This window comes from Orcinus orca, chromosome 10 (genome assembly GCF_937001465.1).
Source record: "Orcinus orca chromosome 10, mOrcOrc1.1, whole genome shotgun sequence".
Classification (NCBI taxonomy): Eukaryota; Metazoa; Chordata; class Mammalia; order Artiodactyla; family Delphinidae; genus Orcinus; species Orcinus orca.
The window spans coordinates 48073653-48093160 of record NC_064568.1 but is presented as its reverse complement, the minus strand read 5'-3'; the positions used below and the strand labels follow the sequence as shown (position 1 = coordinate 48093160).

Here is a 19508-nt window from a genome sequence, read left to right as displayed (position 1 = left end):
CTATATCAGCCTGATCAGTCCTACTTTTATAGGCATTAGCTGTTTGGCATCAGCCTCTGGCTAATCTTCTCAGAAAGGGCACCGTGGTGAAACACCTGTGAAAACCATCCACTTTCAAGTACAAGTGAGGAAAACAAGTATGTAGTTCAACATTACTGACCACGGAAGTCTGGCTGTATCTGTTTCTCAGGCTTCCCGTCAAGGTTAATCCAAAGAGCAAAGGAGAGGTTACACCTACTATCAAAGGCTGGGCTGTACTTGTAGTCACCTGTTGAATTTTTACAATTTCTTCTTCAGTGTTATACTTTATCTTTGCAATTTTTTTTTAGCATGAGATTCTTTATTTTTATTTTGGCCCCGCTATGCGGCTTGCGAGATCTTAGTTCTCTAACCAGGGATTGAACCCAGGCCACGTCAGTGAAAGTGCCAAGTCCTAACCACTGGACCACTAGGGAACTCCCGCAGCATGCGATTCTTTATTTCTTTTTATTTATATTCAAAGAAGATTTAGGGCTTCCCTGGTGGCGCAGTGGTTGAGAGTCCGCCTGCTGATGCAGGGGACACGGCTTTGTGCCCCCCTCTGGGAGGATCCCACATGCCGCAGAGCGGCTGGGCCCATGAGCCATGGCCGCTGAGCCTGTGCGTCCGGAGCCTGTGCTCTGCAACGGGGGAGGCCACAGCAGTGAGAGACCCGCGTACCGAAAAAAAGAAAAAAAAAGAAGGTTTATTACCTATCCTTATCAAACTCTTCCAAAACAAATCGGAAGAGAAGGGAACACATCCTAACTCATTTTACGAGGCCAGCATTACCCTAATCCCAAACCAGACAAGAACAACACCCAAAAAAAAATTATAGGCCAATATCGCTGATGAACATAGATGCAAAAATCCTTAACAAAAGATTAGCAAACTGAATTACAACCATTATCTTTGCAGTTTTCTGGAAAGAATGTGTTCTGGTCCTCCAAAACTCTTTTCAGAAGAAAACAGTGGTTTTCCTCCAAATCTTCAGCCTGTTGGATCTTCTTCTACATTGTCCTGCTTTATTAAAAACCTCCCGCACAAGCACGTGGAGTGTGTGTGTAAACAAGCGAGGGTGCATATCCAGTGGATAGTCTCTAGCTGGGGAAGAAATCTTAGCTTCTCTCTTGGTATCTTCTGAGATGATTCAGGAAGTCAAAGGCCAGGCTCTTGCTACTTGAAATGCTACCTGGAGCCCATTCACATGATGTTCTTGTAGACAGGGGAGGAGAGGTCCCCCTGGCGTCCTCTCCAGTTTGAAGCCATCTTTCTCACTCCTAGTTGCCTGACTACGTCTGACTCAGCAGCTTTTAGAAGCATGGCTAGGGACTTCCCTGGTGCTCCAGTGGTTAAGGCTTCGTGCTCCCCAATGCAGGGGGTCCGGTTTCCATCCCTGGTCAGGGAACTAGATCCCACGTGCCGCAACTAAAGGAGCCCGCATGCCACAACTAAAGATCCCGCATGCTGCAACTAAGTCCCAGCGCAGCCAAATTTAAAAAAAAAAAGAAGCATGGCTAGAATACTCTTCCTTTTCTCTGACAGCACCAGACCCTTTTTTTGAACTTGTTGGTTCTGTTTTCTGCCTCTTGTGACTAACAGCAACCTTTTCTTAAAAAGATAAAAGAACACAAAAGATTCCAGGGTAAAAATCAAGGCAAAGAAACTCTGGCCCTTTAAAAAAAAAAGAAGAAATGAAAGAAATTCTGGGGCTTCCCTGGTGGCGCAGTGGTTAAGAATCCACCTGCCAATGCAGGGGACACGGGTTCGAGCCCTGGTCTGGGAAGATCCCACATGCCGCGGAGCAACTAAGCCTGTGTGCCACAACTACTCAGCTTGCGCTCTAGAGCCCGTGAGCCACAGCTACTGAGCCGGTGCGCCACAACTACTGAAGCCCTCACGCCTAAAGCCCGTGCTCCACAATAAAAGAAGCCACTGCAATGAGAAGGCTGTGCATCGCAACGGAAGAGTAGTTCCCACTTGACGCAACTAGAGAAAGCCCACACGCAGCAACGAAGACTCAACATAGCTGAAAATAAATAAATAAATTTATAAGAAAAAAGAAAAAAAGAAGGAAATTCTGGTCCTGGAAGGCAGGAGATCCCTAGAGGAGAGTTGATGGCTGAGGTTGTTGTAGAGGGACTTGAAATATGGCCTGCAAAAAGCCACCAAGTCTCAGGCAGACCTGGAAAGGACACTGGGAGGGTCCAGAGGCCAGATGTAGGCCCGTGTGGGCAGGACCTCCCTGAGCAGTTCCTCCTCCCACTCACTTCTTCATGGGGATTGAACTAGATCTTCAGAATGTTGCCTTCAGGCAGTGGGGGCTGTTCTCCAAACCACAGGGCCATGGAGTAAACCAAGGGATACCCAAAAGACAGAAGCATTTATCACTTCCAGTTTTTCCATGGGGGACATGAAGCAAAATCAGTACCACGTTTGTTGTTTAAAGGGAAACCAACTGGACTCCTCCCATGATTTCAAAATCTGAAAGGACAATTTATACAGACCCTGAGATAGAAGGAATTTCTCAGCTTTAATTTTACAAAGTATTTGTCTTTCATTTATTCTTGTGGATGTGCTATTCTTTAGAAAGCAAGTCTGTCTGCATGACCTGATTTTATTTTATTTATTTATTTATTATTTTTGTCTGCGTTGGGTCTTCGTTGCTGTGTGCAGGCTTTCTCCAGTTGCAGTGAGTGGGGCTACTCTTTGTTGCAGTGCTCAGGCTTCTCATTGCGGTGGCTTCTCTTGTTGTGGAGCATGGGCTCTAGGCATGCGGGCTTCAGTAGTTGTGGCGCACGGGCTTAGCTGCTCCGCGGCATGTGGGATCTTCCCGGACCAGGGCTCGAACCCAAATCCCCTGCATTGGCAGGCGGATTCTTAACCACTGCGCCAGCAGGGAAGCCCGTGACCTGATTTTAAATACCAAGCTATGAGACTCTTCCTTCATTTGGGTATAAGACTCAATAGAGCTGAAATTCCTGGGACCACCCAGGAATGAGGTCTTTAATGTGCCACATTAAGGACAATTTTGCATTCTGGAAAAAGCATTAAAATGGAATCGGGAAGGAGAAACCTCTTACACTCAGGTCATGGCATTTACACACACACACACACACACACACACACACACACAAATGTTTAATACTATGCTAGGTGCTGGGGGCTGCAGGCATGAATTACCTATGGCTGGGGCCTCTGGGAACTTATGTGGGACGATGGGAGGAACAGCAGTTCAGAAATGTCCCTCCTGTTGTCCAGGCAGACACCTTCTGCAAAGTCAGATTGCCCATCAGGAAATGTCTCGCTCATTTTAGCTTACAAACAGCCTTGGGCTGGGATTTGAAAAGCATTAATTCCCACCCAATCCAATTGTCCTATTTTCTCAGGTGTCAGCATGGGACCGGTTTGCCATGGCAACCCTATAAACAGTGTCTATCCTACATCAATGATTTATATGTTTTTAAAGCTAATATCACCAACTTCAAGAAACTGAGCCTCCTCTGAACGTGACAGCTGGAATAGACTAAGAATCCTACTTCCTGCTAGATCAGTGCAGATTTTTCCACTGTAGATTTGGGTGGGAGAAAATCGGCCCTCCAAGGCCTGAGCACCTGGGCGACTGCTTTTCTGAAGTCAGCCTTGGCCAGGGCAGCCATTGAGCTATCACACGCACCCAAGGTTGTTTTGGCCTTGGTGGCCACAGCTTTGTGAGAAAAACACAGCCAACTCCAGCCTCTGTGCTCTGGTTCAGAGCAAAATTTAAATTGAACTGAATTCATTGTCTTCTACCCTCCCCCCAACCCCCCTGGCCTAAAGGGAATGAGGAAACAAGTATCCAAATATTCTAGAACAGGAATGGGCAAACTACAGTCTGCTGGCCAAATCTAGCCTGCTGCCTGTTTTTATAAATAAAGTTTTACTGAGACACAACCATGGCCATTCCTTTACATATGTCTGCTTTTGCTCTAGCAATAGAGCTGAGCAGTTGTAGCTGAGACCATCTGGCCCTCAAGGCTGAAAATATTTACTGTCTGGCCCTTTACAGAAAAATCTGCCAACCTTACTCTAAAACAAGTAGAGTAAGGATTGGAGGAGAAGCTGGAGAAAGGATTTCAAAAAGAAAAGTGTATTCTCCAGGGAAAGCTGAGATGAAGACTAGGGTGAGAAAGGAGCCAGCATGGAAATCTAGTCCATGAGGCTGGGGAGGCCACTGGGTCCAGACTGCAAAGCCCAAGGCAGGAAACAGTCGTCTCCTGAGAGAAGGAGTTTAATCTCCTGTAGACAGAGAGGAATCAGAGATGATGTCTTCTTTTTTTTTTTTCTTTTTTTAGTTTCTTTATTTATTTTTGGCTGCATTGGATCTTCTTTGCTGCGCGCGGGCTTTCTCTAGATGCAGCGAGCGGGGGCTACTCTTCGTTGCGGTGCGTGGGCTTCTCATTGTGGTGGCTTCTCTTGTTGCGGAGCACGGGCTCTAGGACGTGCAGGCTTTAGTAGTTGTGGCGCACGGGCTTAGTTGCTCCGTGGCATGTGGGATCTTCCCGGACCAGGGCTTGAACCGGTGTCCCCTGCATTGGCAGGCAAATTCTTAACCACTGTGCCACCAGGGACGTCCTCAGAGATGATGTCTTCTTAGCTCTGTTTCCATTTTCCAGAATGGCTGCTTCCAGGTTAAAAAAAAAAAAAAATTGACAGGGATTTTCCAATCAGAGGTCGAGGCTGGAAGGAGGTGGGAGAGACTGCTTCCAAGCTGGGTTGGGATTTGCCTGATTTAGGCAGCCAGGCCTGTGTTTGCCCAGAGGGTTAGGGAGACGTGGAGAAGCAGGCAGAGGAGAAGTTGGAAAATTGGTAGTTTGGCCCATTGGCTTCAGGGAGAACCTGTACTCTTTCCGCTTTGTACAGGAGAGATATTTTTTACTTGCTCCTGGAAACTATGCTGTCAGCTAGCATTCTGAGGCTTCAGACTGCCCCCGCTTCTGCCCCAGAGAGATGTTTTTCAGTTCCTCAGGAAACAAAACTGTCACTTGCCCCAGAGAGACGAATCCAGGTCCCAAGCGCAGGATCTCTGAGTTTCAACTTCAGTCTCCAAGGTGGATGACACAGGTCTCTTGATTCCTTGCTGTCTTGATATTTTACCTATAAGACAACTTCATTCCCAGCCTGGGGAGGGTCTTGCCTAAGCCAAGGCTTTGCCAGGGCTTGGAATGCACAGCCACTTTTGTTCACACCATTACCCAAGTTAGGGGAGGCCATTAGGTTGAGGAATATTCCAGTAATCTATTTCTGTAAAATAAACTATCCCAAAATGTAGTGGCCTAAAATAACAGCATTCATTTTGTTCATGAATTTGAAATTTGGCAGGGCCTGGTCAGAGCTGCTCATCTCTGCTCCACATCATGGCAGCTTGGTGGGGCTGGGGGACCCATTTCCATGGCGGCTGACTTCCGTGGCCTCGAGTTGATGCTGCCGGTTAGTTTCTCTCCACGTGGGCCTCTCCATGGCTTCCTTGTAGGGTAGTAGCTATAGTCCAGGAGCTAATGCCCCAAGAGAACTCAGAGGAACCTCTAGTACTTTTGATGACTAGGCTTGGAAATTGCAAAGCACCACTTCTCTGCAGCCACAAATCCACCCAGATTCAAAGGGTAAAGTATTGACGCCATTCTCTGTGGGAGGAATCTCAGAGTCACATTGTAAAGAGTGCAATGGGAGACATCGTGCATTGGTTTTCAGAAAGTACAGTCGTCTACACAGAGAGAGATTCATTTTGATTCTCTCTCCATGGTCTTGTACTGCACTGTCCACTAGGGAATCTTCATGGAGCTCACTCTTACCTCACTCTTACATACCATCATTGTCATTCACATTTGCTGGTGTAGACAGTGATGCCTAAAACAAGAACAGCGTAATAGCCACAAACTCCCACTCCCAGCTAAATGCTAATGTGGATTAACAAGATTGTCACTAATGCTGTTATTTTCATTTTGTAAATGTGGAAATTGAGTCCTGGACTGATTTCTAAGCTTGTGCTTTATCTTCTCACTATAGTTTGTGCTTAATTTTAGCTGGTCAGTGTAAGCACTCAACTAATGTGTATGTGAGTGTGTGTGTGTGTGTGTGTGTGTATACACCCAGTTTTTGTGTGAGAGTGTGTGTATGGCAGACTCAGTGCTTGCCTTTGTTGGAAGGAAATTCAGCAGCACTGGTGGACTTAACAGCTAGAGAAGTTAGTTTCAGGGACAGGAAATAGCAGAGTACAAGGGAAAGTCAGACCAAGGACAGAGCTTGTAGCTGAGCAACAGTTCTTTGCTGGGGGGGCTACAGCTTTGGTGTTGATGAGCAGTGTATTCTGATTGGCCCATGTTCCAACGGTCACCCCATCTCTCAGAGCATGTGGGATCCTCCAGTGTGGCAGCTTCTACATGCTGGGGTCTGAGGGAAGGCACAGGGGTGAACAAGACTAATACAGTCCTGGAGCATCATTTTAGCAGGGGAGACAAACGGGAAACACGTAATGATAAAATTAATTAGTTACAATCGAGATGAGCAGTAGAAGGAAAAGTACATGAACTACAAGAACTTATGACAGAGCCCAAGCTTATCAGGGACTCAGGGATGTGGTTTTGATTTGCTCATTGAAGGATGAAAGGACACATACCAGGTGAACCCGGTGGAGGCATTTGGACTCAGCATGTGGGGAGGCCCTGAGGTGGGAAGTTATACGGCCAGGCTAAGGGGTGGCTGGCACAGGAGAGCCAGGGAGATGGAGCTGAGGAGGGCAGGCACCTCATTTTTTCAGATTGTGTGCCACGGGATGGCTGTAGGTCCCTTCCTCCTTGTCAGTTCTCACCTGCTCCCCACCCCACCGCACCCCACCTCCAAAGGCTGGAAGTCAGACTGTCTCTTGCCTGTAAAATGGGAGAAACATTTGTAAAGAGAAGCCTGTCACCAGGGGCAGAGCTGGGTTTAGTGAAGCCTAAAGCTTATATGATTTGGGAGGAGAGCTTCTCTTGGGGAAAATCAAGTAACATCATGAATAGAACGTGAGGTGCAAGGCCCCGGTGGGAGCGTGTCAGTGAAGGCCCTTCAGCCTGAAGTTTCATCAGCTTGGTGGTAAAGTCATCTTTGGTGTTTCTCCTCATTTCTAACCTCGGAAAGCTGCCTTTTCCCACCTGAGATATTCATGCAGACCTCACATCCACTTATTCCTGTTTTCTCCTTGACTGAGATGGCAGATAAATCACAAATGCCCCCTATTAAAATCTCCTGGAAATTTGGCTCTCTCTTTGCCCCCAGTGTTGGCTAAAAGAACATGGGAATGTCCTTTTTTTGCTCAAGACTTTCATGAGTTTTTCCCCCACACTCACGGCAGGGAATGTTGTCTGGGACATATTATTCTTTTGGAAATGTGACACAGGAATATGAATTTCCATAAGCAAAGTTACTCTGCCTGGTTGGGTCTAGATTGTTCGTTGGCCAGCACGTTTGCTGGAGTCCACATGGATGCTCAGAGAAGCTGCCTGGACTTGTCTTGTGGGAGTAGGATGAATCACCTGGAACTATGTTCTCTGTATGTGTTAGAGGGGGACCCAGAAATATGAGTAGTGATGACAGAGAAGTTGAATAGTGAATAAATGACAACTGAAAAACGGCCACAGGCTCCTCTCTCCAAAATCCCACCAAAGTGATCAAAGGCATCTAACTAGTGAAGAGTCTCTGTCCGTGTGGACTCAGGAAGCCTGCTGTTCACGGATTAGAGACATCAGAGAGATTGAGACCAGAGGAAAGGACAGACAAGCCCGCCGGGTACCACAGAGAGAAGAAAACTGTAACTCCTCCCCAGAGCTGCTCCTGATTCCTGGCTGCCCTCCACAGGTAGGCTCAGCTCAGGCACACGCTGCAAGCCCCCTGGAAAGATGTCGGGTGTGGCATAGTGAGCTTTAGGCCCCAGCACTGGGTGGAGGCCCTGGAGGCCCAGGAGGCCCAGCCTTGGTTAGAGAAAGGACACTCCATCCTGATAGCTACCGGCTGCCCTGCCGAGACAGGATCCCTTCAGTTGGTTGTGGTGCCCTTGGCCTCAGAGCCTAATTGCCTTTGACTTTCCCCTTTGGAATTAAAAATTATAGTGTGAACCCCTCGTTCAGGCAGAACCCACATCAAATACGGATTTTCTGCCTCGCCACGACAGCAGAGGGAAATGACCAGACTGTAACCTAAGAGTTCTTGACTCACATGGGTTATTATTCATTCCGATCTGAGAGCATTTAAAGATCATCTCAAAGATGGGAAGAACACCTACCGTGTACCTTTCTTGAAACAACTACTTGAAGAAGCACTTGAGCAGCCTAAGAGACGAATCAGACAAGGGGTGCCCTCTGTGGTCAAGGCCACCCCTGACTTGGGTTTCCTTGTTAACTGCTGAGGACCCCTCGCCCTGCGGGACCTGGCTCCATGGGGTGGGGGACTTACCCGAATTGTAATAGGGGCGGGGCAGCTGCGTGGCCTTTACCGCAAGACCCTCAGCGCGAGATCCGGGGCGCGGTGGTTAGACGTCCCACTCCGCCGGGTCAGCAGGGAAGCGGTCATTGCGGCGGAGAGTGTGGAGACAGATGGGTCACGGCCTTCTCCCCGGGACCCTCCAGGCCTTTCGGCCTCCACCGGCGGGTGAGCTGGGGGCCCGGGGACAGGCCGAGGGCCCCTTGTCACTGGGCTCCGGCCTTGAGGCAGCGGCGAACCTCTCCCCCATGCCCACCTCCGCGACCTAATGGCGGCGACAGCCACCCTGGGTCGCAGTCGGCGGGACCTGGCCCCCAGTTGGGCGGCCTAAGGAGCCTGAGGGCCGGCTGGGTCCTGGGCGCCTGGGGACCTGGCCCTGAGGGCGCCGCCAGCCTCTTAACGAGGACCTTGGAGGGCGAAAGTTGAGCCTTGGGACCTTGCCCCTTCTTGTCATAACAGAGACTAACATTTGTTTGGTGGACGTTTACAGGAATATGTGACCCGACCTCAGGAACAAAGGATCTGACACCAAGAAGATTCCAACAATGAACCCCGCCCCTCCCTCACCTTTCCTGTAAAAGGGCTTTGCTGAAAGCTTTCGGGGAGTTTAGGGTTTTTAAGGCATGAGACGCTGACTCCTTGCAGGGCCCTGCAGTAAACCTTTGTCTGCTCCAAACTCCGACTTTTTGGTATTGTTTGGCCTCGCTGTGCCTCAAGCACACGGGAAGAATTCCCACTGATTTGGAAGGAAGTGGTTAGCTGTTATTTACTCGTTTACCACTAACCCTGTTTTGCTTTTCCTCTTGTGTCTCCCTCACAGACCGTGTTTGAAAGGAATTGCCGATCTGAGGACTGTGCCGCCGACCTGCAGCTTCAGGGTCACCTGTTACTCTCCAGGTGAGTCAGTGCCCCCTTCTTGACTTTGTTCTGGGAAGCTGTTTGTCCTGACTTCAGGCCCAAAGTCTGCATGTGCAGATTTCCCCACCGAAGAGGGTAAATAGAGGTGGGTTTAAAATGAAAAGTTGCAGTTTAAGAAAGTGTATATTATACTGTAATTTTAACAACAAGTATTATTTGGGGGGATAGTTTGGTTTTTGTTTTGTTTGTAGTCTCACATATCTCACAATTAGAGTTTTGTATTTCTAATTTCCCTGAGTATTGGTGATGTGTATGTGTTGGGGGGTGTATTTTATTTTTAATGTAATGTTTTTTAAAATTTATTTATTTTATTTTATTTTCGGCTGCGTTGGGTCTTCGTTGCTGTGTGCGGGCTTTCTCTAGTTGTGGCGAGCGGGGGCTACTCTTCCTTGTGGTGCGTGGGCTTCTCATTGCGGTGGCTTCTCTTGTTGCCGAGCATGGGCTCTAGGCACGTGGGCTTCAGTAGTTGTGGCACATGGGCTCAGTAGCTGTGGCTCACGGGCCCTAGAGCGCAGGCTCAGTAGTTGTGGCTCACGGGCTTAGTTGCTCCATGGCACGTGGGATCTTCCCGGACCAGGGCTCAAACCCGTGTCCCCTGCATTGGCAGGAGGATTCTTAACCATTGAGCCACCAGGGTAGTCCTGAGGGGTGTATTTTAGGTTTACTCATTGTATTAAGTTGAGCCATGTGTAATTGCCAATATTAAACTGTTTGGAACAACCCCTATGATTCAGTTTATTATTATATAAAGGAATACGGGAACTACTATAAAGGTTCTTTTTATTTTTTTCCCCACACTTAAAGTGTTGTGCTTTAACAACAAGTAATGGTTCTGTGGCAGGAGCAGGTGGAGGAGAGGGGCGGCTGTCCTGATCCAGGGAACAGACAGCCAGTCTCCTGGAGCAGGGCTTCCTCCTACAGAACGTGAACCCTCAGCTAAAGGTGAACCTTCCGTAAAGGCCTTCTGTTTTTCTCTCTGCCAACCTTTTATTTCAGACTTCTTGAAGGTGCTGGTCCTGAGTCATTTAACCACGTTTCAGGGAATGGGTTCCTTTCGAGACAATTCCTTCTGAGAGATTGTTTTAGCCTCCATGCTATTTATTACCATTTCTCAAAAACAGTCATCAGTGTTGATAGGTATCCTCTAAAATGCCATATTGTGTGTCTTAACTGTGAGAGTTAAGTTTGGGTGGAATGAAAGAAATATCCCATCACGAACCAGTAACTACACTAGGACGTCTTTACTTCTGTTGATAAATAACCTGTTATTCATCAAAGGAAAGTAATAGTAAGAATTCTTTTTTCTTTAATATCTGTATTGGAGTATAATTGCTTTACAATGGTGTGTTAGTTTCTGCTGTATAACAAAGTGAATCAGCTATATGTATACATATATCCCCATATCCCATAAGATTCTTTTTCTTTTGTTTACATTTATCGGGGGAAAGGTGACGTAACTGCCCCCAATCTGCCCCTCCGCATACACACAGATACTCTTCCAAACCTCTTAAATATTAATTAGCATTACTTTTACTTAGGACTTAGTGTAGTAGATTAAAGTAGCACATGTTGTGCCAAGCTTAGAAAAGTATTTCAAACTGATAAGTGGGTATTGGAATTGTTTTAACATTAGTCAGAAGGTCCTCCTGGGATTATGAGAGAAACCAATTCTAAAGAAGGTTCATAAGTTATCAGATCATGACTTTTAGTTTTAGAAAGGTCTTCCAAAAAGTGTTTTAGGGGAAAAGTAACATGAAACAAAAATATGTGGATTTGTTTTATCTTGAGGCAGACTGTATTTTGGATTGTAGAAAACTTCATGTGTTGGGAAAATGTTCACTTGCTCTAAGGTTAAATATTAGAAGAGTCCTAATGTTCTTGCTGCCCATTAGTGGACGGTCAAATCCATCTGTATTGCATTGTGCTCTTCATATGTTAAAATATAAAACCCGAGGCTCATGGTCAGTAAGGCATCTTTTCCCTAAAGCTGCCTCCACTGCCTTACCCTGGCCTTTCAGGACTGTTGGTCGGAGCCAGGTCTGTTCTCTGGGCCCAGTAATCAATAATATGGGAACAACTGGTGTGGTGGCCAGGCCCCAGACTCCGGTATGTATCAGCTAGCTAGAACCACAAGAAAATGCTGTATAACAAACTAGCCAAAACTCAGTGGCTTAAACCAGCAATCGTTTATTCTCCGGGAACTGCAGGTCCGCTGAGAGTTGGCTGGTCCAGGCTGGATTCAACTGGATCTTGGTTGACTTGCTTATGCATCTGGGGTTCAACAGAGGGTAGGTGGTTCTCAACTAGGCTCAGGTGACCCAGTTCAGCTCTGCTTCATGTGTCTTTCACAGTCCTGCTGGAACCAGTGTCCTAGCCTAGGTGTATTCTTCTCATAGCATGGCACCGGTGCAAGAGGGCAAGCAGAAACACGCGATAACTCTCAAGGCCTAGGTTCAGAGCTGGTGCATTCTTACTTCAGCTTTATTCCACTGGTCACAGCAAGTCATATAACCAGTCTCAAAGTCAAGGGACTGGGAACTATTGTTCTGTGCCCTTTTAGCGAGGAGAACTGCAGTCATACAGCAAAGGAGGCAAATTTAGGGAGGGGTGAAAATTGGAACCATAATGCAATCTATTATACCACATAAAGAACAGGGTCTCTGTGTCGCTTTCCTGGTGCCTTATAATTTTCAGGACTATTTCAGCCTTTCTTGCAATTCCATCTTCCTACAACTCAGACATGAGACCTAGAGATTGCGGGAGGAGATTTTCCAAATCTCCGAAGTAATGTCCTTGGACCAAAGCTCTGAGCATCTCCCTAGGATGAGTTATTTCCCAGGAGGCCCCTTGGTCTCTCAAAATAGCCTTTTGGCTGAATCCACCATTAAACAAACCATTATACTCTTGGGCCCATAAATGTCCCCAAGGGAGCCATCAGAGAAACATTAACTGGTAATTGGCTAAGTAGAGATACAAAACCAAGCCCAGGGTTTACATTACTTTGAATTTCCCCAGATCTTTGCACAGAGCCAGGCACACAGAGAGAGAAGGCACAGTCAGTAAACTGCTCATGGAAGCCAAGATCTGAATTTGGTTGACAAAGGAAGGCTTGGTAGCTTGAACCAGGAGTGAGCTGTTTTGGTTATTGTGTAACTTTCTTGATTCCTTACTGCCAGGGATGGGATGTACATTTCTTTATTGTTCAAGTCAGGGAAGAAGTGTGGGCCCCGCTCTCCCAGGATGCCTGGTGTGGTGGGAGAGGACAGCTGGGTGCTGTCAGTGCCTGGTCAGTGCTGGAAGAGAGGTAGATGGGTCATCATGGGGCCCTGGAACAGCTTCCAAGAGGAGGAATTAAAGGCAATGCATCCAGACATTCGGGGCAGAGGGAAAATGTGAGCAGAGGCACAGAGGCGTGGAGGGCAGGATACCCATGCAGATCTGCAGGCATCTGGAGTGAAGGAGTCGGTCCGGAGGTATTTTTGCCATGAGCTTCTCTGCTGTAAACATCTTTGCCACAAGACTTTTTGCTGCAGGCATTTTCACCATGTAACTAATTGGCTATAAGGCAATTCTCCTGTAAAAGATAAAAAATAAAAGAGCATCATTAAACAGGACATAATGGAACATGAAAAATGAATAACGAAGATTAAAAGACTTTATTGCAAAATGCAAAATATTTGAATACATTTAAAATGTGATTTGTTTTCCCGTTCAGCATCGCACTTTTTCTTTTTTGCTAAGATTTCTTCCTCCATTAAGAGAGGGATCAGTTTCCAAATACTGAGATGCACATTTGTAACTGAGCTTTGTGTTGTGAAAGCCTCTACACTGTTGTGTGTTCCTGGCATCTTGTCACATGTTCATTGATAGATGTTCCAAAGTTCATGGGAAATGTGTGTTCAACTCTCCACCTTCAAATATCTGAAGGATTTGCAAACTGCTATGTTATTATTTTCTAGTAAAGTATGCAATCTGGCTTTACCCTCTCTTATTTCATACTTCCAGTAAGTTTTATCACCATGTTTACAATCAAGTTGACACATGTAGCTGTTATCATCCAGTGCTTTAAGACTGCCTGTCTCCTTGTCACCGTGTAGAGTGTTATGAGTGCCTAGATTTATGTAGTATAAATCAACCAGTTCTTTTATCTTTTATGGCAAAATTGCCTTATAGTCAATTAGTTATGTGGCAAAAATATTTGCTGCAAAAATGCTTGTGGCAAAGATGTTTATGGCCAAAATACTGAACACAGGCCAGGAGAACACAGTAAGAGATGAGAGAGAGAGAGAGAGAGAGAGAGAGAGAGAGAGAGAGAGAAACACTATATTGTGACACACCTATGAGTTTGGGTTTCATCCTGAAGCCAGTGGAGGTATAGCAGGATTGTAGCATGAATGGATTTTACCTAATAAAATTGCAGGTAGGCACACTGAAGGGGTAGGGAGAGAGGAGTGGGGGTGGGGATTGAGATTTAGATGGTGTGGGTCATTGGGTTCTGTATTCCACTGAGTAAAAGTACGGTCCAGCTTGAGTTTTGAGTCAGTTACTCTCTCTAGCATCTCAGTTCCTGCATCCCTGGCTCAGGTCCATGGAGTGGCCGCCGTTGGTCTCAGTGCAGGAGCACCTTGGGTAGGGTTGGGCTTATGAGAGAGATTGTGTTGATCTCCACCGTGGTGCCTCCCCAAGGGCTTCAAAAGGACAATTTGGACAGAATTTTTGCCTTTCGTGCTGTGTTTAGAGCCTAGCTCTCCTGTTGGCTGTCATCCACTGTACTATAAGGTTGAAGCCAAGGGGTAACAGAGAAAAGTCCCTCCAACAACAGGGTAGACAGCACAGTACAAGGTGTTGTGGTGGGAAGCAGCCAAAGTACCCATAGACTGAGGATTCTTTGTCTTGAGAAAACAGAGAGAAAGATATCTGGGAGTGATTGGGTCACCTCAAGTGGCCAGGGATCAAGCCAGGAAATGCTGTCTGTGACTGGGACTCACAGATGTTTTTATTTTTCTCTCCAGAGAGCATGAATTCTGGCAGGCCTGTTGTCTCTTAAAACAACCAACTCTGCAATTAAAAGTCTACAGTCTTTAATGGTCTTGAGCCTCGTTCCAAAACACACCATTTCCAAAATGTCCAGGAATAGGGATGAAGCTGTTTAGTTTCTTTAAACAGGACTGAAAATTCCATTTGTAAAATGATGCGACTATGTTTTGTTTCATCTGTCTGACTACTCACAGTACCTAAGAATATATCACATGTGATTAAGATAAAGAAAAGAGAAATAAACACTATGGCAGTTAAGTTAAAAAAATTTTTTCTTTGATGCATCCTACAGGAGACCAGTGGAAATTTCAGTGCCTTCTGGCTAGCCAACTCCAATAATGAAAGAACACTTAAGGGAGGTAAAAAGGCACAGTAAGAATATATATGAAGTTGGAAGAACCATCTAGTGGCCACATATAATGGTCTTCTGGTTGTAGCCTTAGTAAGGCTATTTTTGTGGTGTGGGTGGGGGATCAAGTGCATTTCCTAAAACACTTGGCTGGGAGATGGGTGGCTCCATCCATGAAAAACCAGCCTTCAAGAGGAGGATCACTATACCCAGAGTGCCATTTAGAGTTTGAAACAAATTGTTCACCTTCCTAAAAATGGTACAGTGACCAAAATCATCAACTGCATAGCATAGGGTAGAAGTAAAGTTGTCTTCTTTTATGAAGGGGAAGAGACCCCTGTTCATTGAGTTTCCATCATGTACTAGGTACCCTATACTAGGACTATAGGTGCTAGAGTCCACTGTAGTGTTTGCACAACTGCACAGCCTCGGGCAAGTTGCTTCACACCTCTGTGCCTCTGTTTCCTCTTCTGTAAAATGGGAGAAATAATAGCAACACATTATTAAAGTTGTTTTGAGCACTTAACGAATTAAAACATGTTTAAGTGCTTCCAAAAGCTTGGCTTATAGTAAGCACTCAGTAGATGAGAGCTAGTATTATTTCATTTAATCTGGTCAGTGACACTAAGAAGTAAGTATTATTACACTCTTTATAGTGTGGAGGACGCAGAGGCTTAGGGAGACAGGTGACTTGCTCAAGGGCTCATGGTGGTCAGGGCTGGGGGTGGGGATTAAAGCTGGGAGTGTCCAGTTCTGCATCCTGCTCTCTTCCAGTACACTGGCTTCAGTTGCTGAGGCTGGCTCTGGACCAGAAGGACCAAGGCTGGGGAGCTGGGGGAAAAGTCCTCCTCTGTGTGAAAAGCCCCACAGAAAGGAGGTGGATGGGTAGAAAAAAATCCATCCTCAAAGATGCCTCCCATCCATCCCCAGTCATGCTTCCCCTGTGCTGTCTGACATGTGAGGTGCTGTTCAAAAGCTTTTCTCACTGGAGACCACAGACACCAGTCCTGCTGGGCCAAAATGGTGGTCCAAGCATCAAGTCAGGGTATTCTTAATACATGTAGGCTGGATTTTTTTCTCCTTGGAGGGCCTCAGATTTGACCATGAGCTTGTGGCTGCTATGTCAGCAGTTTCCTCAAATGTAATATCATCACTATTATTATTATTATTTTATGAAGGAAGATGAGTGGGAGCTGATCAGAATCTTGGAAAACTTTTGCCCTTACCAGAATATTAGCCATGTGATTCATTATTTATTTTTTTTCCTCCACTGTCTTTCTAAAATCTGGGACAAAAAAGTGCAGAAGTTTGTTGATCGGGAGCAGCTGGCTTTTGTAGTGGCTGTTTCTGGAATCTCTGGAAATAGGAATGGTTTTTTTCAAAGGTATGTTCTTGAAAGAAAGGTGAAATGCTCCAATGAATAGAACCTTTTGAATGAGAGTAGGATTCCTCATCCTCACTCTCCTCTCTCCCTTGCTCTGATGGGGGTTCCCTAGGGAGGCAGTAGGTGTCTCCCTCACATTTCAGGACCACATCAAGGATGAATGGGTGTGTGCGTGGTCCTTCTGTTGGAGTTACCTAGGCGGAGGGCGAGATGTAACCCCCTGGGAAGGTGACCAACAGAGTAAGGCAATCAAAGAGCCATTCACACACTGGAAGAGGTATTGAAGAGTGCACTACTTTTCCAGAATACTTCTACTCAACTGACAAGAAGTGATACACTGCTGGTGTATTCATTTATATGGCAAATATCGATGGAGCAGTTGCCATGGATGTACTAGGCTTGGTGAAAACAAATAGGGACAAACTACTGCACACGATGCTCTTGGTCTAGAAGGGGAAACACACATGAAAACAGTAATTATAATTCACTGTGGTCACTATAATCATGGGAACATGAGGGAGTTCCCCGGAAGCACAAGGGAAGAGGCCCCCCCTGTCTGAGTTTGAGTCCTCTCCAAAGCATACCTTGAGACAAGGATTTGAGAGTAAATTTGAGAGTGCAGGGAACAAAGGTAGAGGAGTAAAGAAGTTTACAGGGAAGCCTGCCAATAGGGTGCACCATACACCTGTGTATCAGTTAGTTATTGCTATGTAACAAATCACCCCAAACTTCATGCCTCAGAAAACCCACCATTTATTCAGCTCCAGATTCTGTGGCTCATCTGTTTGGGTCTTCTGGTCTCCTGGGCTCCTTCATGGACCTGCAGCCAACTTCACGTTGGCTAGGTGTCTCTGTTTGGGGGTCCAAAATCTAGAACACAGTGCACAAGGCCTCATGAGACCTGTTATAGAACTGGTCTGTTTTCACTTTTTGCCACATTCTGTTAGCCAAAGCAAAGTCACAGGGCCAGCCAGATTCAAGGGATGGGGAAATAAACTGTGCTTACCGCTGGGAGGAGCTATGTGTCATAAGACAAAGGATGTGAATAGAGAAAGGCTACCAATCAGCCCATCATACCCCGCTGCTGCAGGGGATTCTGGATCTTCATCCTGCAGGGAAACACTAGGGAATGGTGGGAAGCACACAGCTTAAAATTATTGCCTCTGAGGGGTGAAGGGGCTGCGGTGCTTGTACACCAGCTATGGAGAGTCATTGGTTGAGCACTACTCTGGGTTTGGGTGTGCCCTTCCAGCCTGTGACAGACAGCAGCCGGGTCTGGTTCTGAAGAAAGGTCCTCAGCTACAGAGATTCAGACACTGGCAGCTGGAAGTCAGCAAGATCATTTGAAACAGTCTGAGGCGGGTGGCAAGGGCGTGGACGACGTCTTCTACACCCACTTTCTCAAAGAATCTCAGTTGATGCATTCATTCTGGAATTTCCAGCAGAAGTGTCATACTACCTTTTGACACCCAGGCTTCTTTCCACTAACTTGTGGGGAATGCTTTCTTTCCGCATTTCCAAACCCCTAACATTCTCCATTACTGTGGTAACTTGATTTCCTCTTGCATGTGTCTGCAACTTACTCTGTTTCCCCTTCTCTCCCGAGCGGCACTGTGTATCACCCACCTGCTGAAGGGCATTTGGCTGTAGTAAAAACCCATGAGCCAGGTACAGGGCTGGGAGCTTTGTTCCTGTTTTCCTGAGGATAGCAGCAATGGCAGGTGAGGGAAGTGTCCACGGCACATCTCAGGCAGAGAGGATCAGGCCTCTGCCCGCTCCATCATCCCAGGAGGGACCTGGGTGGAGCTGGGCCAAGCAGCTGTGCTGCTTTGCAGCCCTGGCTCCAGCCCAGCCCCAGGAGGAGCACAGACAGCGACTCCACTGTCCTACACAGTAACTCAGGCGGGGTGGAAAGAAGCCCAGCTCGAAGCTTCTTCATGGTTGGTGGTTCTCATGGATAGCATAGCATTTCAGATGCAGAACAAGAAGCTGATAGGCAGGGATTTGAGTCACTTTTCTGAGGTCAGAAAGAAAGCTCAGTAGCAGTGGCAGGAAAGAAAACCTGCTGGGAGGTTCCTGAGGCCAAGTCCAGTGTTCTAGCCATTAGACCTGTGGCCTCTGTCTTTAAATAGCCTGTTTCTTTCTCCCACTCTGACGCGCTGCTAACTAGTTGGAATGACTTTGGGGAATACCTTCCTATCTCTAGGAGGATCTGATTTGTAGTTTTCTAAAGGGTGGACCAGCCTTGGTGTGAGGCCCTACCACACATGAGCAGCAGAGATCCATCCCAATGAATATTGGGTATCAGGGACAGCCCTCCCCCTGCTGAGCAGACACTAACCAAGATTTTCCATCTGGATGGTAAGAGGATGGGGAATCTGTAGAGGAGCCTTGAAGACAGAGCTGAGGGGTAACCATGGCAACCATAGAAGAGGCTGGGACCATGCTCACAGCTCCCTCCCCAGCCACCCAGGAAGGCTGGATCTACCTCACAGGTGTACCTAAGAAAATAGTATTTGCTAATATTTTCCTTGGCTTCCAAATAGATCCAACCATCAGAGGTTTTATGCGTAAGCATCTTTCCAGCAGGGCCAAAATGATATGGCTATCGTTTTCCTTCTCACTGGACATTCAACCTAAGAAAAGGATTTACCAAAAGAATGTAGCAAATGGATCCTTCACTTCTCTCAGATCAAGAGCAAACGGAGCCACATGCTGTTGGGGTTTTTTTGTTTTGGTTTGTTTTTTTTGCTAAGATTTTTGCAGTTTATTCTGTGTGACTGTGGTGTTGGTCTCTTGCCACAAATGCTAGACGCACCCATCCTGGGGCAGACTTACTGGAAGAAAAGCCAAATTCCAAAGATGCACAGTTGTTTTGTTTTCTGAAGTAAATCTTCCCCCAAACATATTTTTCTTGGACATGCCCTCTTATTAGCATCTCTCCCAAATTTGTTTACAGACACCTGATATAACCTCAGGCAAATCAGAAAGTGGCCCTGCTTCTCTTGGTAGGTGGAAAACCAAAGACCACTTTGGCTTTCTCCCCAGAGGTCACTGCCCCTCCTCCCAGGGCCAAGGTGACAGGCTTAGGTAGAACATGAGCTGCCCAAAAATCACCTCATTGCAATTGCCATGAGAGGGAAGGTACTAGGTAAAGAACTTCTAGATTTTATGAGGCTTCCTCCCTGACTCCATTCCAGGTGATCTTGATCCAAAAATGATGAGGCTGGGTGGAGGCTGTTGGTGCCGCGCCCAGATCATTTTATGGTACAGGTGCCCCGTTCCCAGCTGCCATTAAGTGTCCCCTGC

The 19508-nt window shown here is 46.6% G+C and overlaps 1 protein-coding gene across 2 annotated transcripts in view; it reads left to right on the top strand.

Annotated features, from left to right (window-relative positions):
• ITGA9 (integrin subunit alpha 9) overlaps nucleotides 1–19508 on the top strand; it is a 348141-nt gene that overhangs the window by 185158 nt on the left and 143475 nt on the right. For both annotated transcript variants that reach the window (XR_004475769.2, XM_004277914.4), the window contains exon 17: nucleotides 9332–9408. Coding sequence is in view for 1 of the 2 variants with exons in the window: in XM_004277914.4 (XP_004277962.1) it covers nucleotides 9332–9408 (77 nt within the window). In the remaining variant the exon portion in view is untranslated. The remainder of the gene's footprint in view (nucleotides 1–9331; nucleotides 9409–19508) is intronic.